Source organism: Megalops cyprinoides, chromosome 10 (assembly GCF_013368585.1).
Source record: "Megalops cyprinoides isolate fMegCyp1 chromosome 10, fMegCyp1.pri, whole genome shotgun sequence".
Classification (NCBI taxonomy): Eukaryota; Metazoa; Chordata; class Actinopteri; order Elopiformes; family Megalopidae; genus Megalops; species Megalops cyprinoides.
Genome location: NC_050592.1, coordinates 27670351 through 27697519, shown reverse-complemented (window position 1 = coordinate 27697519; position 27169 = coordinate 27670351). Strand labels below are relative to the sequence as shown.

Here is a 27169-nt window from a genome sequence, read left to right as displayed (position 1 = left end):
TCTGCTTTATTTTAAATGGATATCTTATCTTTATAATGTTTGGCTGTGCACAGGAAACACAAAGAATTAGTGATGCGTGATAATCATCCATCAAAGTGTGGCTGTTCCTTCATAACCTTTCATGTCAGGTTTTTTCTTTTTCTCCCCCCGCTTCATGGCTCTTGGACTCTGAATCTCATTTTAACACGGCAGCTTTGGTACATCCCAGGACTGTGAGGTTCTGTTCGGCCTAGCAGTCGTTCTCAAATCAGATAGGTGTCACCCTGCATCTCACTCAAAATCCATGCTTAGGCGAGTTATTTTTATGACACAGCTTGCTTTGTTCTACAGAAATAACTATGCAGAGAGGGAAAAAAGGGGGAAAAAAAACAAAGGACGACTGTCAAGAAAATATTAGCATGCAGATACCCTGGTGTTTTGCTGCACCATTTAGCTCAGTACAGTATCTGCATTGTTCACTGGGTGCGGATAGCTAATTCAATGCATAGGAACCAAGCCTATTAGCCTCATCCCATGGCTGAGCTAAATGCCATAGATCTTAATATGTCAGTGCATGCAGCATCCAACAGCACCCTTAAACCCCAGCTTGGACAAGCAATGAAAAAGATTCGTATGGATTCATACAGAATCTTGATCTTTAGGATATTTATTTGAAACAGTAATGTGAATAGTGTTTTGGGACTATTTTGAGGCTAATGCAAGAATTTTTGAAAAAGCAAGCAAATATTTTGGATTTGTCCTCTTTTATTGATCACCTAAAAGTTTGGTGGTGTTTAGATGTAGGCCAAGATAGAGCACTCATTGTGTAGCTGTTACAGGTTGCCAGAAGCAAAAAAAGTATTACACTTGTTTATAAACTGTTTCTCACCTTGAAAATCACGTCAGTTTGTGCTGTTTCTATTAGAGACTGTAACTTATCTCCAAACCTGAGGGTTCCTTTAACCATTCTAAATGAAAGGGGCATTTTGACAATGGCCTCCATTGTCTGCTCGGCCATTCTGCGCCAGGCCCAAAGCCATAGATAACCCCTGTTGTTCTTTCAGGCCAGGGCGAGGCAGATGTGAACCAGAACAATGGGAGCCCCTCGGAGAAGACAGCGGCGACTGACTCCACGGGAGCAGGGGGCCCGAAGAATGCCTGGAGCGGTGCCAGCACAGCTGACCCCAACGCCGCCCGCCCCCACTTGGTCCGCCTCTTCTCCCGAGATGCCCCGGGACGGCAGGACAACACCTTCAAAGACCGGCCCTCGGAGTCAGACGAGCTGCATACCATCCAGGAGCACGGCGGAACGGGCACGGAGTCGGGTTCGGATTGCACGGAGAAGGACACAGACTAGAGCTGCTCTCTCCCCCCCTCCCCCGACGTTTTTAAACCAACTGACAGAACCTCTGAACCCCCAAACCTGATCTATCGACACCCAGCATGGCAACGGCTAGTACTTCGGGACAGGCCACCTTCGGGCTTGGCCGGCGGAAGAAGAACCCTGGTCTACTGGACCAGATTGGGAAGTTCTTTGGAGGGGACAAAAAGAGGAAGGGCAAGGTGAGCGATGAGGGATTCCATTCTGGGGGAAAAATTTGGGAAATATATCCGTAACCATTCCTGTCTTCGTTCTGTGTTGTTTTTTTCCTCTTTATTAAGTTTGATTTATAAAAATTGTTCAACGATACGTTGTGAGCATACTTACTCAATACCTTTTGCTGTCTTTTGTTTGTCTTTAGCTGGGTTTTCCTTCGTTGAGTTATACAGCGATTTAATGCATTTTATTTATGTATGAATAGTACTATATGGAGACACTGGATGAAAATATTTGGGTGTGGTTGGAGATTTGTGGTGAAGGGAGGCAGCCAGACGAATATGCTTGGCTTGTGACGGATGCGCATCTTATCAAGAACATTCCTTATCAAAGCTAGTTATCAAAACTGATAAAAATAGGCCTGTAAAACTTACAAATCTCCAAATGAAACACATTTTTCTAACATTTATTACTACTCATGTACGTATCTTCATTAGTGGTACAAGCAAACAGCGGATTGTGTTTTCAGTAACAGATCTGTCGTAGACTCGGGTGAATCTTATCACTTCAATATGCTTCCTCAAAAACTATAGGATGTAAAACTTTTGATCTTCTTTTAGGGCGGATGACGGTGAGAGAGAATCATATTTTTCAATGGTCATTTTTGATCATTGTACCAGTGGTCACAGCTAGTAGCACCATTTTGGAGATTATGATTTGCAAAAATTGAATGGTGATTCTTGGCTGGTTGATGTAGATGGATGTTTCCAGTGAAGGCATCCGTTATGTGCGATATATGTGCCAGTTGCTTTATTTGTGCTTGTGGGATACATGGAATGTACGCAAATAAGTATCGCTGATTCTGTTTCAGTTTTAAGGTTGTTTTGTTTTTGTTTTTTGTTTTTTTTTTCTTTTCTTTCAAAAGCCAGATAACTTTGTGGGTTGGGGATAGGCGGCAGCTTATCTGCATTGTGGAAGGTCCGGTCCTGGACAAGGGTCTGTCCACTTTTTTCAGATATGGTATGCTATGGTACGTCACGCTCCTCTGTATATAGCACTCTAGAGATATAATATATTATCCATTAAATGAAAAGAACTTCAGATGAATATGTGGGTATTTCTGGAATTCAAAAAGCTGTATTATTTATACTAACGGGCACAAGAACGTTGACTGTTGCGGTACAGAGCAGTTTTAGACAAGGTTTACGAGCCTTCATCGCCTTGTTGTATTATGGCACCACCATTATAACTGAATCCCTGAAGAACTGGCAGACCAAGTCTGCAATTCCGCTGTCAGATCAAGAATAAATTTGAAACATGGAGAGAGGCAATCTGGACACCCCTGACCCACACTTTTCTTAGATTGGGTAATGTTGATCTAGGAGGAGTGCGCTGAGCTTTGCCAAGCCCGGCCCTAACATTTCAACATCGAACTGTCAAGAGTGTCGAGTTACGCTCCTTGTCTGAGATTGCTGAGGGGAATGTGTTGAACTGGTTCCATACCGCTGCTTATGAATATGCAATTTACCTAGCCTTACTCCAGCTGTGCAGGTCCAGCACTCAAATGGAAAAATCCTGCCGCAGTAAGCCCTTGAGTGGGTTAACAGAGAACTAGAACAGGGAAATCATACTTTAGTGTTTAGTATGTATCTTTTCTATCGCTCAGCTGCCATTGCGATTGGCAAATAATCTGCCCGTTATTACTGTACTAGCTGTCATATTTGTAATCCCTTAGGCCTGTAGACATGGTTTTCACATACACACATCACTTTTAAAAATCTACTTTTGCCACTTTCTCTTAGCCAAATTACGTGTTGCTACCATAAGTGTTGCAATGGTTTCGATAGGAATCTTTTTTGGTCATGTATTCAAATGTATTGTCTGCCTATTGTACCTTTTCATTTTTTATATCAGAACAATTTGCTCATACCAAAAACCATTAAGAGTATTTCTCTAAGTATAAAAACATAGCCTCTTGCACTGTTCAAACTGGAAATGTCAGTGTCATAAACATATCAGAGGAGGTTTGCAATGGAGTGGCATTCTACAAAACTATTTTTGCAGATGTCCATAAAGCCTTTGTTCTTAACAAAAATGTTGACAGGAAAATTTTCCACAAGGCTTGTTGCAACCTTACACATGTTCTTTAGGGAGGGCAGTAGCTTGTACGTAAAATGATCAAACAGTTTCTACTTTTTAAAATTGTTCTGAGAAAATGTGATTACTGCAGGTGTATATTTTAATGTAACATAAAATGTATTTGCGGAAAATTGTGAAATCCAAATAATTTATCAGCAAGAGCAAAATGTAGATCACAAATATGTGTCCTCTTTCTTGTATTGATGTTTTCAGGAAGAGTCTGCCTGTGTTTATCTTCTGTTTGTGTTCTTACTGCTTCTATTCATTTTTATGAAATATTGAGCGAGTTTGTCCTTGATACTTGCTGGTGAAGAGAGACTGCCATGTCAACCAAGCAGATTAGATGGGTATTGACTTCTGCATGATGTTCAGTATGAAAAGGGAAACAGTTTCTAAATCTCATTTGAATGTTGCATTGTAGATCATGTAGCTCTGTCTGTGTAAATCAGAGGGCAACTTCTGCCCCCATCGAGAGCTAAGTGGCTTTGTCAAGGAATACAAACTTTATCTTTCTGCTTGTTTGTGCAGTTTTGATGTGCATGCACCCGCTTTTTTTTCTTGTGTTCCTCCTGAATGGTTATGAATGAACTGCATGTACGAATAACTGTTGAGTGTCACCAGAACTGTCGCACACCAGGTTTAAAACTCAGGAACTGTTGCTGCTGACATGCAGTTGCACACATTCCAATTTACTGTCCATAGAAAGGCTGAGTATGCGTGTTTCATGTAGTGCAAAACCTTGAAAACTGTCTTGTTTTACATTTTAAAAACCTCTATGTTTATTGTTAAAAGAATTAGACAATAATTTAATTTCTTGGCTTTTTGCCTTTGTACCGTTCATAAATGAACACAGTACTCACCTGTGGACAGAATTTCAGTGACATGTTTAAAGGTGGATGTGTGTGCAATCGTGTGTCCGGAGCTACCCTCTCAAAAGCCTGCATGATCACTCCCAGCTCGTTGCACTGCCTGTGAGTGAGAGTCCAACCCAAGGAAATGTCAATGCAACTGTCCCACCTGGCAAATGGATGAACTGTGGGACCTCACTCCACACAAGCAGATTAGCGTTGTCTGTTTTTACCTTGTCAGGAAATTACAGCGTGAGGTCACACTGTGTATAGGTCCCTAGCGATTAACCACAAAGATTTCCAAGGCTTACCTTCATGTTTGTTGATCCCTTTTATATGCTTTGTATATTAAGAAGAAACAATGCTTGTAATCTTTATTACTGTGAATTGTATACCAGCATTTCTCCAAAGCTCTCTCCTAACCTGATACTATTCTACGCTTTTGGGTGACAGCTTGATTAAACGCTTTAACAACAACCACAAAGCATTCTCCTCTTTACTTTTAATGTTCCACTTCCTTTGGTAACCCACCTGTGTCATGAGATTTTGATTTAAAAGTCACATTCTTCTAACCCTGTAACACACATGATCAGTCAACCCATAAACAAAGAAAACAGAGATGTTTATGTTTCTGCTTTTGAAGTGATGCTTCTCTTTCAGTTTGAACACATGTATGAATGGATTTTGCATTTATCATTATGTTTATTTACTTATTTCCCTATTAGATTGGAAACAGCTTTGCAATTGGCCCATTACACACAACCGATGGGAGGGGCTACCTGGTGGGTGGGGAGCAGCATATCTTATTAAAGTACTTATGAAAGAGTAAGACTGAAATCACCGATACAGATGTGTGAGCACTGCGCTCGGTCTTGCCTCGTGACTGTGCAAACGCAGCTCTTTCCAAGGTGTGACTTCCAGCACCTCGGGCCTATTAGCCCTGAGCAAGCCCCCGGTAAAGCCCTGCGTTCCCGAATCCCCCGGGATCAATTGGAGGGGGTCTGAGAGTGTGGGGTCGGGCTGCGGGCCAGATGCTGGGATTGGCAGAACAAGCTGACCCGTGGCACCGCGCTCCCGTGGGCGATTAACATGGTGGACCCATGCTGCGCGGAGATAAGGAGACTGAGCACCAGAGAACATCTAAATGACGGTTCTGTCAGAATGGATAAAAATACCGCTGTATTCCCCCATCGTATAACATGTTTAGGGAGCGTACTCCTCATTAAGGCTACACACTAGAATTGTAGTCTTTTCAAATAGGTATATTTAAAAATGTTCAAATGGGGGCGTGAGAGGGGGTGAAAGGAGCTAGCACTTCCTGCGCATTCATTTCATGTATGTGATAAAGCAGCAGCGTCAAAATGTTTTATAGCCCCCCCTTATGATATCATGAAGATATCCGGGGGCATTGATGGATTAAAAATGAAATTCTCAAAGTTAATGCTAATTCTTATTCATTAATGAGGTAAGCCTTCAGCTTAAAGTATAGATACTGTCAAAGAAGTCAGTTCAATGCTTAACTTTAAATCTCAAAACTGGATAAAGCATCAAAAATACCCTGCTGAGTTTTACACTGTAGCTTATTACTGATGGGGTGAACCAAGTGCTGTGGGTTATTTTTTAGACATTCCATCTTTTAGTTAGAAAGTTTTGTAGAGGGAGGAGTGTGTTGAGTGACATCATAACAGGCTCTGGGTGTAAAGTTGGGTGATGTCATTAGGAACAGTGTGCCTCAGTGACAATGTGGCAGAGCACGGGTTCATTCCATCTGAGCTCTCTTCATTAGGATTCATTAAGCAGTTAATTGAAAAATGTTCTGGATTTGAGATCGCTTAAATCTATCTGCCCTGCCATCTGCTCTTGAGCTCTTTGTTACAGACATGGTTTGTTGAACCTGTGTTTGTTCTTCTAACAGAACATCACAAGAAAACATGTCCCTAAAAAGTAATTTGGTGACCCCTTAAGCAAATCAATCCAACAAAACATGCCTGTAACTAAGAGCTCAGAGCAGATACTAGTAATCTCAAATCCAGGTCCGAATTAAGAGAGCTCATCTTGAAGGAAAAACAGCATTCATGATGGGTCCCCAGGGCCAGAGGTGAGAAACAGTGATATCAGTTTCATATAAAAATGCATAGTGTCTAAATTTTTGTCATCAGTGAAAGGTTCATAAAAGCCATTTCAAACCTTGAGGGCAATTATAGTGCAACTACTCTGTAACTGATACCTAATAACTGTGTTTCAGCATCATGTTACAAACCATCTGATATGGAATGTGAGTTTGTGGTGTGTGCATTTCACTGATTGACAAGAGCATGCTAACTTTAATCTCAATTTCACACATACCCATAACCTCCACTCTACAGCTCAGAGCTAACCAAAAAGCACAATTTTGTACATCAGTGTCCACATGTACAAATATTACATGCTTACTACTACTAATGATTGTACCTACAATGTCCCTGCATAATGAATTGGAACACTTAATAGAAGTGTGTCCTAATCAATTTGTGTGACTTTTTTCAGCCACAGGAACACCCTAACCTCCAGGCAGTCTCTGTAAAGCATGTATTCCTATTATGCCAGTAGGTGAGGGTCCTTTTTTATGTACTCCACCTAGCCCTACACAACAATTTGGGCAATGATCATTTGTTTATGTTAAAGTCCTACAAATTCAACCTAGTATTTTTATGTATGACTTCAAAGATACTTTGGATCATTATGCTATTAACAAGGTATCTGAGAAGCTGGTGTGATTTGTAGCAGTATATTATCCATACATGCTAGCAATCAACATGCTTTCATCTCAGCAAACTGAATGCTGCTTGCTCACCAGCCAACAAACTTGGAGACTTTTGGAGATAATTAGCTGCTATTGCTGTGTTTTTACTGCAAAGGCAAAGTATAAACACATGGGGAACTGTACTGCAGAATGCCTACAGTAATATGATGGTGTGGGGAGGTTCTGAACCACTCCCGCAGTGACAACAACAGACCTCAGATCATTAAATTGGCTTCAGCATGCTCTGCACATACGTAGTACCACCTCACTAGTGCTTGTTGCATGATAAAACCATTATGACACTCTGTCATTGCAAGGCATGGAGCAGTATCATGACGGGAAACTATGTTAAAGCAAGACTCAATCATAGCATCTGTAGGAAATAAACAGGGCACATATTTCATACCCATATATGCCCATACTAATATATACACCTCATTTATATTTTTTCATGAGTGAGTGGTATGCTGACCCCAAAAGGCCTTTGTCAGCCACTTAGTGTGAATGATAATTATTTACTCCAAATGGCTGTCTGCATAACATGATGAATAATTGATCATTTGTGATTCATATTCAAAGTATGCAATTTTGGGTCAGCCCTGACATCCTGAAGAGTGAGCAAAGGTCTTGCGGTAATCATGTCTCTAGGGAAGGAGCTATTGCAGTCTCCCAGAATCCAGCAGACCATCAGACAACCTTCATTGTCTGTAGTGAGCTGGATCCTCTCAAGAGGCTGCAATAGGCAGGTGCGTGTGAAAAGGCAAGCTCTCGAGAAAAATCCATCCAATGGATAAGATTAAGTCACCTAGCATTGGGTTTGGGTGCTGGTTTGTGGTGTCACATCCACAGACAGGACGGATCTGGAGAGGACTGCCTTTTTGCACAAATCTGCCTGTCTCTGAAATTTGCTGAGGCAATTCAGGTTGAGTGGCTTGTTCAAGGGCACAAGAGCATTGTCCCACCTGGGAACTGGCAACTTTTCTTGGCAAATCAAGCTTCTTAACCGCAATGCTACACTGCATCAGAAATGACATTCACCCTTGTCCGTTCTGCCGTCTGAGTGTGAGCCGTCAGCGCCAAACAGGTGAGTGGTACTATCAAGCTTTCAGCAATTGCCAACACCCGGGAGAGAGCTGACACCTTTCAAGCACCAAGTACAGCCACCAACACCAAGAATGGACGCTGCCCCCATTCCTCTGCCTTGATGCCTTGAGGTACTACCTGATTAACTACCGGAATATCTGCCTCCCCAAAGCAACTAGCCAAACAGACCTATTGCTGTAGGTGACATCACTAAGAGAATCCAGAGGAGGCAGGCATTCTGTTTACTTGCCAGAGTTTCCAGCCTCCCTTGTGGAAGCTAAAACGCTCCTGTGAAGGTAGTGCTTTTGAATATTCATTAGCTCTGAGACTGCAGTGTAATGTGCTTGGCTCTGATTCTAAAGACCATCAGTGTGTGTACAACATATCAGTATCTGCCATAAATATGCAGAAGAGGTTCTAGGCCTGTCTTGCTTACAGAATGAATATTAATGCTCCAGTCCCAAGTCGGAAGGAAATTTTTACTGGATCATTTTAGGCCCGAGACAGGAAGGAACAGAGAGGGCTGCATCTTTATGAGAGGGGCGTCGTCAGCCTCCAGCCTTGAGAGGTAGTTAGATTGTAAAGAGAGGGACAGCTATCATCCAGTACAAGTTAACCTTGGCAGACCCTAAAGGAACATTGCTCTCTCTTGAACTGAGTTCAAGCTGTCTAGACCAGACCACGCAGATTATATACAAAAAAAGGGAATTCATTGTGCATTCAAAATTGTAGATAATGTGACCCCGGCAGACTCTGGTGCTTTAAAGTGCTTTCTAGTGAGGACACTGCCACAAGGCACTTAAGTGACAGCAGAAATGGTGATGCCCCAAGAAGTAATTGTTGGACGTGACCCAAATCCAACTAGCTGAATTCTCCCTTTTAAAAATAGACAAACTTTTGGATTTTTTAGATGTTTTTAGATGTTTACATCAAGCATCAAACAAACCCTTCCCCTTGCTGCACTTAGGAGAATGTATCATGGTCTGTAAAACCTTCCTCATGCTGGGTGTATTAACAACCCTACAAGTGTGGCATATTATATCTGTGATAACTGGCAGGGGAGGGGCTGCAAAATTACTTTATGGAAGTTAGTAATAGTGTCTAATTTTCTGTCCATTTCAATGAATTTCAGTTCAAATGGACAATTTGTTAGGTGAGTGACAGTTGTGTCATTGCAGTATTACAAAGTCCCTCGCACAAGGTTTTTCCCATAGCTCTCTTAAATATCTGCTTTAACTAATGAACATGATACTATTGTGTTTATTCATAACAGTTATACACTTACACCCTTGATAATGACAGCTATTCATAAAATGTAAGATACAAATGCGTATTGGACATATCCGTATCCCCAGGCATGAGTTTTGCAAATCATCATCGATTTCCCTCCATTATACCAGATAATGTGGAGTTGTAAATCCGTCATTACTGGTGTATTATTATCAGTCTCCCTCCCTCTGTAGGCGCAACCAGCTGCGCAGCGTGTATCTAACATGGATAGCAACTTCCAGGAAATGTATTAAATTAATCTTAACAATATGCGGTGTGGGTAGCTTAAGCACCCGTGTCTTCACTATGCTGGCCTGTAAAGCTTGATTGTGAAGGTGGAAGAGTTTCTGTTATGACGTCATGAGCTGTAATAAACAGACGAGTTAAAAATAACTACGGTGCCACATCATGAATGTTCGGTGTCAGAAACGAAATACTCTCCCTTGCATTTTATATAGCTGGCTACGCCACCTCAAGCTCTGCTTGAATAATCACTGACGATGAACATAATGAGCGAACATATAGTAACAGCAGGTACCAGACATGAAAATCATGAAAACCTGAAACATTCCTGAAAAAATAAACGTGAATGCTGTGCCGCGCGTCCGAATCCAGCATGAGGAATGAGAATCATCATATCATCACAGATCATCATAGATGTTTGTAAAGTACTTGGAGTCTGCCAGATGCACTTATCTCATCGAAACTTCAAAGTGAAGAATAAACAGCATTCTCTCAGCGTTTCACATCCCTGTTTACTTCTTTTCATATGCAGATTCTGACATTAAATATGGTTTGGTTAATTACATACCTTTTAATGGTACTCCACGTTGCATTTTTATAGATCCGAGCTACAGTTTAAATTGCACAAGGAAAATCTAATTATAAAGTCATAAACATGATCGCGCAAGCATCGATTTGCTGTACATTCGTTAACCGCTTCCTTTCATCTTGAGATCATGGTTTCCAGAGTTGCTATATTAAATATTGATCCTCCTTTTTATAAAAACAAAATATAATTTTGTCTGTCATTCTGAAAGAAATGGTGGAGTGTCACCCGTCTAATGTTCAACTGGATGGCTCTCTAATAAAAATAAAAGTCAGAGAAAGTGTTTGGCTGGACATGCCAAACATTTATCAACCAACCTGGTGAGGGACATTGACCTGGAAAGTGTTTGGAATATTCAGTGTAGTGAAAATTCAGCTGGACGCTATCTGGATTTGCACATATTATACTTCCTGACCTCTGGCATAAGACATGAATTTCAAGCTCTTATTAGATACATGTTAAATGTCAATTTTTAAGAAGGCTTCTGCTGGCTTTCCTTATAAGATGACTGATAGCCTGTCTTAAGTTGCATTAAATCTCTCCCTTGTTCATTTCCAATGGCTTTAGATGAAGTTAAATGCCAGTAAGACCTTTCAAGTATTTTATACTGTCTAGTTCCACAAAGATAATCAGTCCTTGATATTTCATCTCAAACTCCAGCCTTAAGGGAATAGTTCAGCAGTAACAATGATGCATTGAACTTGTTAAGAGATTAGGAACAAAGACCAGAGAACATAGGTATTTATGTACTGCAGTGTTTTCCCATTGTGCATGCTAGTCATTGCTCATGGACAAACTCCTGATTAATTGGGCTTAAAAGCTGTTAACTGAATACCATTTAAAATGTATGCTAACAACACACTACAAATGAAATTGTTTATGCAACATACTTGTGTTTATGTCTGCAACTGAACTAAAAAGATTTCAGATCAAATTTTAAGATGAAATGGTAAAACTTACAGTTCAATTTATTGTATGGGGTCTGACACTAATGAACAGTATTTAGTTATTTGGTTAATTAATGAAGGGACCCAGGGCAACTAAATAATTTTAATTGATAGTGTGTTAATACAAGGACATTTAGAATAATCAATTTCTTTCACAAAAGGCTCACAGCACAGAACTCTACAGGGGATGGATGGATTTAAAGATTCAGTCAAAAGTGCACTCAAACCTATTTGATGAAGAGCTCTACTGGCTACACAACAGCAAAATCAGTAGGTCCCCACAACCTGTATTGAGAAAGGCTTCTCTGTTGTGATAGAGGCCTCCAAAACCTTGATACTTTATTGATTCCTTCATTTATTTATCTCCCGCCCTGCTATGATAAAACAATAGAGTGGATTTGTGTGTGTGTGCGTCTATGGCATAACCTGTACACTCTCCCTCTCTCTGAAAGTCAAGTACTCATTTTTCATTGGTGAATAAATTTGTGCTGGAAGTAGAACTACAACTGTTCTTTACTGCAGAGAATGGAAAATCAGCAACGTGGAGGAACAAAATGCAGTCTCTCTCTCTCTCTCTGACTTGTAACTCGGAGCAATCAAGCGCATCTCTCTCTCCATCCCTCCCTCCCTTTTAATCTCTCCCTCCCCGAACGATTTTTAAATCAATTTAAGATTAATCCGTGAGACTGCTGTTGAAAGGGCAGGCTAGCCAAATGCACAATGTATGAACTTAGAGAGGGCTTATTACCACTTGATCTGTGTCGTCTGTGTACTTTCCATTTATTCAATAAGTAAACAGACGTCTGTTCGCGGTTGGGATGCGGGACTCCTGACTTTGATATGTAATGAGTGTCTGCTTTGATGTCTGTGATCATCAAAGCGGAAGGAAATAGGTCAATACAGTATCTCAATCCGGACGAAGGCTGTGAAGTTATAAACTTTAAACGGCTCAAGTAAAGGGTTAGCACAAGCACATAACAGAATGTCGGCTGCGCTCATCATAATCTCATTTGAGGCAATCGGAGTGCTCTCAATTGAGATATCGGTGGAAGTACTGAGAGTCTGCACCCCTCACTTTCACAATTTTAAACCGGATACTCCAATTTAGTCAAAGGTTTTTAAAAGTTTCCGTTATGCGTCCAACAATGACAAATACGAACGTTTTCCAAAGGGAGGAGCTTGGGTCTCACACCCGCGCAAGATCTTCAAATTCTATGAAGCATTCGTGATAAAGTGAAATCTCATTCCAAAGATAAACGAGGCACTAAATTGCTTCCTGAAGAAATACACTGTGCCGAAATTAACACTTAACATTAGCTCCGTCACGCCAGCAAATTTAGTCACTTGTTTATATATCTTTCTAAACGCATCGGAATTCCGGCGTGAACGTTCTTTGAATTATGCATGAAGTGTACATTGTCTCTTACCCAGACTTTAATCAACGGAGATGATTAGAGCTCCCGACATTCATGTTGGAGACAACATGCAGTGCTGTATTGCATTTCATTTGACAGATAGCGCAGAGTAGAAGAGATTTACCCAACTAAGATACTTGTAGGAGGTGGAGCAGGGGGGTCATCTAGTAATTTTAATTTTATCTTTTTATCTTAATCTTTCATTTTTATCTCTGTTGAATCCGCATTTTTAACGCGATGGGGCACGAAAGCTCGAGTTTTGTTTTACCTATACCCTGAACCCTGTTTCAAAATCGTCACATTTGTATGCAGCGCCAAAAGAGAATTATGGGAGCTTCGCCTTTGGAACATACTTTATGTTTTTAAAATTCGGCTCGCCCCTTTTCCCCTTTCTTTCCTTTTTTTCCCCAACCGAGAGACATCTGTAATCACACACTTTCAGGGAAGGCTTAATTAATTTGGTCGGGGCCATTATCAATATGTGGTTGATACGTGCTCACATTATCAATGGAGCATTCAGTGCTTATCAGCAGCCATTGAAATTAGCATGCACCCACTCGAGAGTGAAGGGTTTCTTGTGAATGGAAACCTTTTCTGTATTTATCCTGTAGATTTTTGATGCGCTCCAACTGCTCCCCTCTGCACACAAATGTGAAAGTTTAACATTTTCAGGGGATTTTTTCGTATTCTCACATTTATACTTTAAGGTGTTAAATATATGTACTAGAGTGCTAAATATACTGATCTTTGTATTATTATCATTTTGCACATTAAACAGTCACATTTTAAAAATGTCTTTATAAAACAGTAATACCTCCTTCAGATTGATATAACTAATTTATAAAGCAAGCATAAACAAATACAGTGCTTCATGACTACTAATACAGTACGATGCAGCAAAAAAATTCTCATGTTTATTCATTTATTACATTATATGAACTGTATGAAGGTGGACCAAGGTCCAGATGCAATCTTTATGCAACATACCTTGTGTGTAACTCTGAGTGATGAAGTTAAATAAATGTTACATTTTTCTCTGTCCCATTTTTTGTCTAAGTATCACAGTAGCACAATGCGGACTTATATTAAGGAGCTATTCAAAATGAATGACAAATGACTTTGAGATGAGAGGCAAAGTAAAGTGTGAATCCATGAGCAAAAGTCTTGATTCATTTTCAACAAAAGCACCATCTATAAGGTTTGATTACTTGGTATTCCTCTTATTCTGGTTACTTTTTACATGCACTGGAGCAATTCAGGGTAAGTAACAATGTTCAGCAGCATCTAATGCATATCCAGCATTAGAACCGGATTGTGTTACAAGCCACCATTTTGCTACAATGCTGTCCCTTAAGCATGTGTTCCCTCCTTTCCACCGTGGACTGAACTGCCCGAAATCATTCACAGATTCCCAGGAGGCTTGCAGATTACGGAACCTGTGGTTGGTCCTGGAGCAATGGGTAACCCAAATCTTTTCTCTGTGTCCCCAGGGATCATTCCGGGGCTCTGCCGCTCCCCTCCAGGCTTCCCCTCGCCGTCGCGGGGACGAGAATGCCGTGGTGCACTTCTTCAGATCCATCGTGAGTACCTGCCGTCGGGGAAGCTTTCCGTGAGCCCCACGGGGGGCCTTCTAACCCTGTCTGTCAGGCCATCCGCTTTCAGCGCCTCTCCTCTCCGGCTCTGCCCCTGACATTTAGAACACGAACAGCACTAAGACCCATTTTACCCTGACTCTTGCACACTCCCCTTCCTAAGACCCAACGTGGCAACATTTGGTTCCAGGTTTAAATAAGTTAGCTTGTCTCTCCTGACTCCCCTCTGTCTCGGAGGTGATTTAATTGACTTTGTGGTCAGCACGGTATAGCTCTTGGACAGCTGGCTCCTCCGTGCACTTGATTAAAGCAGTACATGGCTCTCTGGCTGAAATATTGATCAGGCTTTGCTGAGAGAGTAAAAAACTAACAATGAATAATTAGTTGACCTACTGAGGCAGTCATCAGAGGAAGATAAAGTTTTTAAGAAGTTCTACAGGCAAAACATGAACTACTTTCTCTCTGCTCAGCCAGTACTTTTGCTAAAGTTTGCTATAGTTAAGATTGATTTTACATTTCGGATCCATTCCTAGTTGCTTTAATGTACTTGTTACAGTACCCACATTGGTTGGAAAGGCTAATGAAGTGATGATTAAGCTTGAGTAACAAGACATTTTCAAGGAGATGTCAATCAAATGGAGAAACAAGAAACTAACATACAAAACATATGGCATGAAAAACATGCAACCAACAAGTACATAACATGCAAATCAAGCCTTTTCTCAACAGAAATGAAACCGATATTGATAAGTACACTTGACAGCATAATGAGAATGAATTTTCCCACTAGCAGCAATTAAGATGCTGCGTCAGTACTACTCACTGCATTTGCATGTGTCCATCTGGCTTGCTCATATGTAGAGCAGCTTGGTTAAGGCACATGAGTGCAGATGTGCATATTAATTATGTTGCTGCATTGTTGAATAATAACTTTTGTCTCCTAATTTGGTTCAGTAATTTCAGTCAAATAATGTGGACATCAAGGAAAGAAATAGCTGTCCTTAAGCATTTTGTCATAAAAAATGGCAAAATTGGATTAATGGTGTCCATTAAGAATGAATACAGATAGCTAACTAAGAGGTCTGTCTTTTTTATTGTGGATACTCAAGTAGTTATGTAGTTAACTACCCATCTAATGTAACCCAGAGTTGTTCCTTGTTGGCTAGCTAATTGTCTGAGAAATATATTTTACTCTGGCTAGCAATTATTACAGGATTACAACTCAACCATCTTTCATACATAGCTATCCAACTTATGGTATTTACCTTTTATAGCAAACCTGTATGAGACCATGATGAAAAAGACAGAGGTGGCCTTCTTTCCATCTAGTGTTAAAAGCCCACTGTTTTCACATAGCTGCTGCACTCATCAGAGTTTCATAATTAATTAGGTAATTTTGTATAGATTGACAAGGTGGTAGTATGGGCAGCACCTCTGCTGTACTAGAAACTTCCAGCACATACACACATGCACACTGCTCACCTTGCCCTTGTTTGACATACATTCTTTAAAACATGAATAGTATGATTAATTATCTTTGTTTTGTCCCCCCTCCCCTCCTCCCCCCAGGTGTCCCCTCCTCCCCCCAAGTCCAGGGTAAGTTCACCTTCTCTCTCTCTCTGTTTCTCTCTCACTCTCCCTCTTCTGGTTTGGCTTAGTCTTAAGGCATGGAACACAGACAATCAGAATGTGGTGCAAACACGGTCCTTTGCCTCCGCCCCTTGGCCATGTCATCTGTTAGCCGAGCCTTGCCCAGTACAGTACAACCTGACTCATGACACAGTGCCCACCTTTAACCACCATATGACCACCCCTTACACAAGTACTGCAGGACATTTCTGCAGGCTCCCATTAAACAGGAAGAGGATCACGATTAAAACACCCTCTTGAAGTGATCTTCAGTGTTTTTTTCCCAATGATAAGTGGCTCCAAAAAGTTCAGATCATGCTCAAAATAGCACCCAACATACTTCTGAAGGGGTTGTCTTTTCTTCCTTTCAACTCACGTTAACCGATTCCTTACACTGGAGAGCAAAGCAAGATTCGGAGAAAGGATTAGCAACATCGTATTCCAAGAAAATTGAGGGAGGGCCATAAGAACACCATGTTATTGTTTAATTGCCATGCTGAGGTGTGTAGCATCAGGCCTTGGAGTCATCTCAGAGCTGTCGCCACCAGATGTCTGTTGATATGCGCCGGCGTGACCCTCCCGCGGAAAGACCGGGCAGGGCGCTGTAGGTGCACGCACGGAGGCGATCCCCTCACGACCCTGTCTCTGTCTCTTTCATGTCCAGTGGAGAGGACTTTCTGCCAGATTAGGCCTGGTAGGTGATTCAATCCTGAAACCAGCAACAAAAAAAACCTCCATATATCCCTTGTTTTTTTTCCTTCCCCCCTTGTTTTTGAACATTTTGGCACCCCTTTTGGCTGACTTCATAATTTTTCTTCCCCCCCCTCCTGTTTTTTTTTCCTTCTTGTTTTGAATAATTTGCTCTGCATGGTTTCTCTTGCCTTGACTTTTTCTTTGACCCCAGCATATATATATATTTTCCCAGAAGTTGCTTCTTCCCCCATTGGCCCTGTGTTCTGTGTGGTGGGTGTTTATACCATTTAACAGAGCCTGAGGAGAAGGGTGTGTTTCTGTGTGTGTGGGAGAAGGGGGGTTAGTGATTCTCGGAGGTGATGTATTTTTACCAGCGGTGTTTTTCTTGTATTTTTTCCCTTCCTTTGAGATTTCATTTGTCTTCATGAAACTTCAACTGTTACTCCAGCAGCTTTCTTTTCAATACTCAACAGCTAAAGCCAAAAAGCATCTACCATCTCATTACAATACGGAAGACTGAATTAAACAGGAAATTAGATATGTCCATGAGGGCTGAAAACTTTCCGTAGTTTTTTTAACTGTATTTTTCATCCTCTGTGTTCCAATGGTGAGCTATACCATTGGAGGCTTCTTCGTGCACCAGACATCAGTCTTTCATGTGTAGTGGGGAGGAGCATTTTAGCAGCTCACACTGCCTCTCTATGGGTTTTCAGAAATTACTTGAGGAACAATAACCAGAAAAAACACTACAAGTGGCAATAATGTAAGCCCCCCCCCCCAGCCCCCAACCACCCCCTGAGATTTATCTGTTGGGTAGAGGTCAAAAAAGTAGAAGTGATGAATCTGTCAAGCTGTCAGTAAAGCATGGAACACATGTCTATTTCCCCTCAATGACACTGAGACCACACACTGAACCAGTCACAGGACTCTGTGACTGTGGACCCCAATGAAGAGAATGTCTCTTTTGTCACACTCTGCTGGGAACACTCTCTTTTCAGGGCATGTTTACACTGCTGACAGTTAATTATTACTTTTTATTCATTGTGGATCCAGTTTTGAACTAGTTTGTAAGCAGGTAGTAAACAGGAAATACAAGAAATTTCCATTGTGGTTATTTGCTTACCACATTGGCCAGGAAGTCACCAAACTCTATTGATCGATAAACATCAGCATTTGAGCATTTGTTCCAAACGGCACACATGAGCAAACAATAAATGCAGCGAATAAATACTGATGTAAAGCAACTCATTTTGCAGTTCATTACCTACCTACTACCTGCTTGTGAGCTACTTTACAAAGAGTTCCTGCTTAAATAATAGGTTGTAACACATTAATCTCTTTTGGAACTCACTTTAAATTAAGCAGGCCATTGTTTTTTTTTTCATTTATGTTGTTGACCCAGAAAGATACATTTCTTATGGACAGCTCTGGCACAGTAGATTTCCTGCAGTATTTTCAGGGCAAAACTTCACTCAGTGCCTGAACTGCAGCAATGACAACAATGGCCACTCTCTCTCATTTTTTTGGATGTTTTAATTAGTTTGAGCGTTACTCAATCAAATTTATAGTAGCATATTTGTGCTTTCCACTTGAAAAATAACCAATGGGCTTGCCCAGTATGTAGCAATGCATGCTTTGTATTTGATTTTTTCCCCTGTACCTCAAGATGACTTTGAATTAATCAGAAGTTTTCTCTTACCTCTCCCCCAGTCTGTGATCTCTCTTCCTTTATAGAGTCTCTTTTTTTCACCCTGAAACTTTTACCCCTGTTACCTGCCATGCCCAGACCACTTAATCACAGTCAACAGGAATCTACACTGAATTCACAGAACAGTGAGAGTGTCTCAGGAAGTACTTTGCCCTTAAAATTCAATGAAGAATGAAAGGCTGTGACTTTTCATAACTTTCATAAACTACATTACTAATTTTGTTTAAAAAAGTTGTAAAAATTTGGCCAATTATGGCAATAAGGAATATGTACAGAAATACAAACACTAACATTAAGGACCATGACCTTAAAGGAGTGAAGCATAGCCTAGCTGCACTGTTGTTGAAAAGCCTTGCTTCTGTGGCAGTTAATGGAACAGCACTGTAGAGACCCCGTTCTAGCTTTTACCAGACACCAGCTGACACTGCTAATCATATCACTTTGTATACCCTTAACTCCTGAACATCTGGGAAACCAGATCAGATGCAGTGAAGTGGCTTATTTCCAGCTACCGCTCGGCCCCTTCCCATCATTCTCTGTCCCCATGGCGATCCAGCGACATCAGTCCCTGAGCCTGTGTTCTGTTCTACCTCTTCATCCTTCTCTTTGGTCCTTCGGGGGGAGGGGGGGCAGAGGATTCCTGCTGAAGTGAAGGCCCCCCCTGGCCCAGCCCTTCCTCACTGCTCTGTGCTGATTCTGGGTGTCTCTTTCCAGGGGGACCAGAGGTCCTCGCAGTCTCGCTCTGACGCCAGCAAATCTCCCTTCAAAGGACAGAGCCGCCGGGGAGAGGGGGAAGGCACCCTGTCCAGGATCTTCAAAATGGTAAAAAAAAAAAAAAAGAACACACAAACTTCCCATTTCTTTCTGCACACAGCAGGAGAAAGAGGCTCTTCCCACAGAGCTCTGCTTAACGAGAGAGGAGCTCTCACCTTGTGTCACTCTTTCACTACAGTCATTGGGTCATGGCGTCAAAGTACCATTCTCCTCATCACCATCATCATCATCTCCATCAGTGAGCAGCCAGTGACAGACGAGTCGTGATGCAGATTCACCATTCAGTAGCATTTCATTTCACTTCACTCAGGGAATGCTCATTTGCATATGTGATTTGCCTTGCACTGAGGTTGAAATAAGTACTACTCTCCTATTCCACAGAATCAAAGCTTGGAAAAAGAAAAGCTTGCTTTTGGTTCATTTATTTTCTCAGCAGCCTTCTTCAGCCTCATACATTCCAACCAGTCTTATGCAGGTAGATTTTCACTGAGGCAACTCAGGTCAACAACTTTAATGGCATGACTGCAGGGGCTCAACCAGGATTTGAACCTGTGACCTGTGCTACTAATTGTAAATTTTGTCCCTGTATATGGCACTCCATAGTATAGCTGAGGAAGGAATTGGCACTAACAACCAACTTCCCAAATCCCATATAAGATAGATGTGGTCCAGACTTCTAGAGCTTAGAAAAAAGGGGTGATTTTCATTGTGTTTAAAGAAAGTACAGTCAGGTTCCATTGCAGTCAATGGTGTCTTCCAAGTGAATTCATTTGTACAGCCAAGTGAATCCATCAGGATGAATCAGTGAATCACGCGGGCCGTATGGTTCTGTTACAGAAGTAAATCCTCCACAGTAATGTCACAGGCGAACTTTGATTCGGGGAGTGGCGTAAACACAAAGTGGAGATTCAGCAAACAGGCCAGCTGCCTCAGACACGCAAACATCCTGTCTCTCTGGCATCGTATGGCGATGTCTGAAATCCCTGCGCGGTCCCCGCAGTCTACGAGCCTCCCAGCATGGTCCGCTGAGAGGAGACAGAGCCACTTCATCCCGCTTACACGGGGGGTGGGGGGGGGGGGGTCATCCTCCATCCTTGGCACGTTACTGTTCTCTCCAGCCTTCACACGAAGGGGGGAAAGCATAGCTCCATCTGCGCTGAGAACTCTCCCTAACATTCCTGGCACCAAGAGAGCCACGTTTCCCCTGAGTCAGGGAGACCCTGTCATGAATCCTAATCCTCTGGTCTTATGCTGAGATGCTTCCAGTGGCATAATTAGTCAAGCTGCCTGAGTACAGACATATCCAATTTAATTACACTTTCCGCGAAACCTGTGGAGTTTCAGGGATGCACATTGTGCGTACCGGGTTATCAAACGGGCCCTCGTTTGCCGTAGTTAAACTTTCTGGCATCAGGTTTCTGGCTGCATCACAAGCGCATATAATTAGGGATGAGGTGGCCAAAAAACCCTTGGTTGGAACACCAAAGGTGAAATAATGAAGGTGTTCAGATCCGAGTACACTAAATTTCAGCGCACATGTGAAATAATAGGCGCATTATGAATAACAATTAGTCAGATAGCTGAGAACTGGCAATTTCCCGTGGAGAAAGCAAAGTGCATAGGCTAGTCTACAAACAGTTCATAATAAGGTCAAATGAAAATGTATACTAATTAATACACAATGCTATAATTATAATCACAAAATTCACTTTCAAACATGTATTTGGGGACATATTCAGGAATTCAGAATCAGAATGAGAGTTCAGTATAGTAAAGATAAAATGTTTTCATTCCATTTAGCAGCCCAGGGTCTGTAGCAAATACATTTATCAGAATCGAAAACCACAATTCATTATATCCGGGGTGACAGAGAGCCCCTGTTTGTATGGCGTCCGGCCTCCTCCCGCCTGCCAACGTTCTCACCTTCAATAGCAAAGCCACATCTGTAGCTCTCCAAACAAGAGCGGAAAGAGAGAGTGGGCGTTTGAGTGGGGGGGGGGGAGCCGCTGTGTCTAAACAACGTCAATTCTGCAGCACTGCGGTCTGTGAGTACTACAGCATATGTTCCACACTCTTAAAGGAAGTTTCTGAAAGGAAGGAGAGCATGCTTTTGCGTATGCATGTGCATGTCTGTCTGTCCACCTGTCTGTGATCTGCACTTAGTGGAAGTGAGAACTGAAAGGTGTGACATCGAGCTCGGTTTTGTTTGACGGAAATCATCTGGTGATACAGATGGAGTCTGTGATGTGACATGTGCCCTGAATTTCCAGCCTGGCTCTTTTGAATTCCATGCAGTGCTTCCCATTTTAATTAGCTAGTCAGAGCCTTGCCTCTCAATCACGGTTGTTATGATTTGATGATTGTTTTGGTGCAAAGACGCAGCTGTGCATTACCCTACCTTTGTGCGCCCTGTATGACGTTACTTTCCCCCAACAGTAAAGTACTTTGAGGTCCTAAAACAATGTTACACAATGCATTTTGTTATCCTTAAAACAATGATGGTGAACAATGAAGACCTTGAAAAAAAATATATGTGCAAGGTTTCCTTTTATACTAGAATAATAGCTCATTGACAAGGCTTGGGCTCTGTTGATGCCACTTGTTAATCTGTCGAACACATAGCAGTATTCTTCTGGAGGATCCTTTATGTTGTTACTATCACTGTTCTGTTTTAATTGGGTTAATTCTCCTTCTGAGACAGCCACTACATTATTTTTTATTTGGTGAACATAAAGGAAAAGGAGAAAAACCGAGGCATTCTAATCTCTCTAATCTCTTATTCACTAGGGCTAGGGGGGAGCTTTCCACATGAGCGAGGGTGTGCATTTGAAGGAATCAATAGATTCATTTAGCTGAGGCTGGCACACTAGGAGTGGCTAATATGTTGACTCCCAGAAGAGTTGATTTCACATTCAGATGCGTGATGGAGTGCTCCTTCCCTCTCGGGGGCCATGCAGTTAGGAGCCATATTCTTGTCACAGACAGAGAAACTGGCTACACTGGCTGAGCTGACAGATGGCCTAGGCTGTACCATACTGTGCTCTGACGTGTGAATCCAGCACATGCACACGTGTCCAGTGCAGTGCAGCCATACTGTGGAGACAGTGACCGACTGTAGTCCGTAAGGTGGATAATTATATGGGCTGCAGACCTCCTGATTTGACGTGGGCATCTATCTGTGTAGAACACAGCATACTGGGATAAGTAAGTCTTGCTGTAGGTGTGTATAAGGTATACTTAACAGCTTGTGGCTTGAGGCATATGGCGTGAGCTCCAGCTTCATCCTGCAGCCATACTGCTCTTACCTGGGTAAGGACAGGAACTTTTAACCCATATGATGTATAGTCCCGGAGGAAAGATGACATTTGTGTATGCGTTCAAAAGTCACATCTCAAAAGATCTCCATAGATGACAGGAAGGGAACCTAAAACACATCCTTCAGCACTGGGTCATTACTCTAGGAGTAGCCTGCAGGACACTGTCTGGATGTCCTGCTCCCCTTAACCTCAGTGCATCACTCCCTCCGGGGGTGATCACAGTGCTGCTGTCAGAGCTCCAGCCCCAGCAGCTCCAGCTTCAGAAAAGCAAGTTATTCTGGGAAGCACCATAAATTATGGAGAACCGTCTTGATCACAGCAGCCATCTCACTGAAACTAGGCATTGGACAGTTTCCCTTCATGTAAGATTAGAATTTAATCCATTTCCTTGAACAATGCAGATTTTTTTTGTCTAATCTTGTTTTGCAGCATCAATGGAAATATGCAGGAACGGGCAATCTGCTTTGGAAAAGATATTATTTTTTAGAGTTCATTTTATAACTCGTTTGCATTTCAGATGTTTAATGAGCTGCCCATCCCTCCTCCCTCAGGGATTTTTCAGTGGAACTTGGAAAAGCAGTTTCTCAAAGTGAAAACTGCTCTTACTGTTCACTTTGTGTACGGGGAACTTAAAAGCTTTGTATGGTATGGATTATCTTAATTCAAATCATTTTCTCAAAGAAGAGCTTTCCCTCATTTGTATAATCGTGTTTTGTTGCAATGCTCCCCCCTTTTCTTTTTTCTTCAAAGGAGAAGCCGCATAATCTATTCCTGCAATCCGCTTACAGCACGGGAAGCACTTCCAATTGGAGATCAATTCTGACTAAAATAAAATTTTCTAGGAGCTTCGGAGTCTAGATGGATCCATCTATGTTTTTTTTTTTACATTTTGTTCTCTTTGCTTTTAGGTGAGGTGGACATAAAGAAAACTTTTAGAGTTTTGTGCTTTTATTCATTATGTCTGCAATGACATTTTGAAACTTAAATGTGCTTTTTTATAACTCTGGTTATCTTAGCGCTGAATGCACATCCCACATTTTTGCATCACTGAACAACTTCTGAAACTGCAAAACATGTCCCAAGTAATTGTTACCCTTCCCTCACTCACATCCATCAAATGGTCAAAAGTCCAGCTATGGATGCATCAATCTTCATTATAACATAAGAGGCAGGAAATCCTGCTGTAGAGTTAAATTGTTTTGTGAAATCATCAGTTACTGAGAACTACAAGAACAAAGTCATCTTGGATCAATCAACCAACTGGTCAAGAAAAGTTCCCGGATGAGGGAGAATCTTATCTGTCCTCAGGGTTGGAGCATGTCTAACACGACACACTGCAGTGTCACAACACTGACATTTCAGAGTTTGAAGAGGCTTTTTCTGGGTTGTAAGGTCTTGATTAATCTTTGACAGTACAGCAGGCTCCCCTGAAGTCCATCTGACCTTTCACCCCACAGACAGCAGGGCCATCACATAGGCAATTCTCTACGTGTTTGGAATACACTGATCCCAAACCTAATTTTATACAATGCTGAATATTCATAGAATTTAAAACAGTAGTGTCATACAGATTTCTGACCTTTACAAAACATTTCCCCACCAATGAGTCTGTTCCTTTATTTAATGTAGAGTTCACACAAATGTTTTCACATGCGGAATGTCTATCATGAGCATTTTCCTTCTTTGTCTAGGACTTTGAAAACAAAAAAGGAGATAAAATTGTTGTTGGTTAGAGATCCAATTTGACAGATTAAATTTCCTTCACTATTTGGAATCCTTGATTAATATCAATTAATTAATTAACTTCATAAAGGTATTAATAAAGCAAGCACAACATTCATGGGCATGGTGTTTTGTAGAGTAGGTATCAGTAAATACTTTGCTGATACAGTGATAACATTTTCACCCATATGATTTCTTTTTTAGAAAATTTGTTACAAATATCATTCTATGGCATTGTGCTAAGTCACAGGGCCCATAACTCAAGGGTTGCCAGGTTTGATTTCCAGGTTGGGGCTGTGGTGTCCTTGATGAAACTGCCTAACCTGGCTTGCTTCAATAACTATCCAGCTGTTTAAATGGATAACATGTAAAAAATGTTATGCATTATGCATAAAAAGTATATGTAAATGTACATATCTGGGGAAGAGCACCTGCTAAGTAAATTTTATAAGATGGATTTACATTAAATGAGAGCATTGCACTTGTTTATGAACCCTTTTTTTAAGCAGCAAGGTCATGCTTATGAAGGTGTTCTGCATGCTTTATGAAGGCCTTATGAAATGACCAAATCTAAAGTGTGACCAAAAATGTAATACCCCTGCATTTATAGACATAATACATCTCTGTTGTGTTTTACTTTTCAGTTTTATTTTATTTTACTTATGCCCCCATACCCACACAACAAACACATAGCTTTTTCCTTGAGGACAGTCATCCCAAGGTCAGCATCGGGTCATGTTGCCCTTATACACCTAAAGGTTGTAAAAGGTTTCTTAACTGGAGCCTTTTCACAACTGAAATGAAATTAATAGACGAAAAATCACCTTGAACTGCTGAGGTGAAGATCAGCTGCGGTCCCACTGAAAAAGATAACACTGGATTTTCTCTGCTTTCTCCACAGGGAGGAAGTAGATCCGGTTCCCCAGCCAAACGCTGATGTCACTTCCTTCCGATCCCTTTTTAATGAAGAAAAAGGTTGATTTCAAACCAAGAGAAAAGAGGAGAAAGGAAGAAATCTCTGCTTGACAGATTCACGCGTCGCCCCGCTCTTAACGCACTAACACCAGCGCGCCTCGTTTCCCTGCTACAGATAGCGCCACCATCTCCGCGCCTAATCCACCCGCCGAGATCCGCACATGGCCGTCGTCAGCGAGGACCGTCGCCAAAGTCGTCAGCGTCTGCATCAAGCTCAAGCCTTAAAGGGTTTCCATTTTTCTTCTTTGTTTTGTCGTGATGTTTGTGTCCCAGGTTCCAAAATGTCCGAAAAAGAAAGTGGTGGGGGGGAAGGGGATGGACTGAGCAGTGAGCCTAGATCGGGCTCAGTGAGAGACCAACCGACCAACCACCTGTGCCTCACCCCTGAGCTTTGTTCATATGGTTACCAGAGGCAACAAAGCAAGCAGCCGTTAATACATGTGCCGTTTGTCTTTTCCTTTTCCAACTTGGAAGGCTGGTCAGTTAACACATGCTATCAGAATAGTGTTCGAGAAATGTCGCCCTTGTTTGCGTTTTACCTCTTTCAGACTTACATAAATTCACAACCAAGCATGGCTTTTTGTTCGTCTGCGTGGCTATAAAAATACTCACATATGCTGTGTTCCTGTCTGAACTGCCGTCCTGTCTCCTCCGTTTTCCTTACATTACTACTGCTGTATGTGTCTAGCAAAAAGATGTCTTGTCTGGAGTGTCTTTTCCCTTAGCGTTTTAGTGTAGGGCCTCTGGCTGGCTTTGAAGATTGATAAAAAAAAAAAAATACTGCATTACCCAGGAAGGTTGTAAACTGGAACTAATTACGCTGTGTTACTTTGTTGCTCATCTGAACTGTACATTTTGTATTTCTTTTTGTCTTTTTTTTTAACAAGGGTACTAAAAATCATTATGGTTATGGCTCTGGAATTTTTCCAACCATATTGAAAATGTAAAAAAAAAAAAAGTCTTCTGAAGTGCACTGTTTTCCCTACTGGAAGAGAGGCCTGTATTGAGTCAGAACTTGTGCGGATATAGCTATATTTACTGTAGCTATTGCAGCATGACAGCTGATTTAATCCTCTCTCCTCAGCCCTTTCCTCCATGATTTATGTTCTCTTTCATTGCCATTGTGTCTTGCTCTCTATTTATACAAGCACCGTGCATATATAGATGAAAGCTGCTCGCTGATGCAATGCCATTTGTTACTTCCTAAACTATTGCGCTGAATTGAATTGTATGGGTCTGAACAAAACCCAGTAAAAGGTGCTCATTTATTAACACACTAAAAAAAATATATATATGTCTTGATATTCCTTTTGTGTCCAAACAAACGTGGTGAAGGACAGCAGCAGAACAGAGAAGGGTACAATGGGAGTCGTTGACAGTCCAGAGAAAAAAAGAGAGCAGGAGAGCCTGGGAGAGAGAGATGACTGTTCTGCAGCAATCCTGCAAAGATCCTGTCTCTTAAAAAAAAGGAAGAAAAAAAAAATCTCCCTGTGGGTTTATAAACATCTTAAGTAATCTGTAGAGTATGCCACCCCACCCCTGCGTGTGTATTCGATTTCTGTGAATGAATGTAAATTAAAACCCTGAAACTTCGGTTCTTGTACCCGCCACAAAAAAAAAATAAAAAAAATAAAAAATGACCTGCACCTTTAACGTAAAGTAAAAATAAAAAAATATATAAAAGGAACTGGAGTCTGGGCGTTGTTTCATTTAGTGCCGTGGAACTGCACGCATCCATCAAAACTGACTGAACACAGTTTATGCTTCTGCTCCGCTCGCCGAGGAGAATTGAGCCGCGCCAAACGTGTTGTTAAAATGGAGGCTGGTATTGATCGACCCCTTTCAAGCCGCCTCACCTCATAAGGAAAAGTGTGAAGCTGGAGACGGAAAACGCGGAGGAACTGTGATGCAGGTGTGGAGAGTGCTCCGCC

The 27169-nt window shown here is 41.6% G+C and overlaps 2 protein-coding genes across 3 annotated transcripts in view; both read left to right on the top strand.

Annotated features, from left to right (window-relative positions):
• Positions 1-1417, top strand: part of LOC118784274 (myelin basic protein-like) — a 61265-nt gene extending 59848 nt beyond the window's left edge. Inside the window, exon 4 of the mRNA XM_036538421.1 lies at positions 1044-1417. Coding sequence (XP_036394314.1) covers positions 1044-1336 — 293 coding nt within the window. The 3' untranslated portion in view covers positions 1337-1417. The remainder of the gene's footprint in view (positions 1-1043) is intronic.
• Positions 1334-25327, top strand: LOC118784273 (myelin basic protein-like). 2 transcript variants are annotated; one of them, XM_036538419.1, is made up of 6 exons: positions 1334-1542; positions 14319-14408; positions 15990-16016; positions 16714-16743; positions 19165-19272; positions 25165-25327. In XM_036538419.1, exons 1-6 carry the CDS (start codon positions 1423-1425, stop codon positions 25198-25200), a joined length of 411 nt encoding a protein of 136 aa, XP_036394312.1. In that variant the 5' UTR covers positions 1334-1422; the 3' UTR covers positions 25201-25327. The 2 variants fall into 2 exon arrangements, with proteins under 2 accessions (XP_036394312.1, XP_036394313.1); XM_036538420.1 differs by lacking the exon at positions 16714-16743.
• The last annotated feature ends 1842 nt before the right edge of the window (positions 25328-27169 follow it).

Bases quoted from the DNA above. Each gene is read 5' to 3' on its own strand.
- LOC118784273 (XM_036538419.1), top strand. From the start codon at position 1,423: ATGGCAACGGCTAGTACTTCGGGACAGGCCACCTTCGGGCTTGGCCGG. The intron at 16,017-16,713 runs GTAAGTTCACCT...TTTCATGTCCAG, and splicing joins CTCCTCCCCCCAAGTCCAGG to TGGAGAGGACTTTCTGCCAG. The intron at 16,744-19,164 runs GTAGGTGATTCA...GTCTCTTTCCAG, and splicing joins TTTCTGCCAGATTAGGCCTG to GGGGACCAGAGGTCCTCGCA.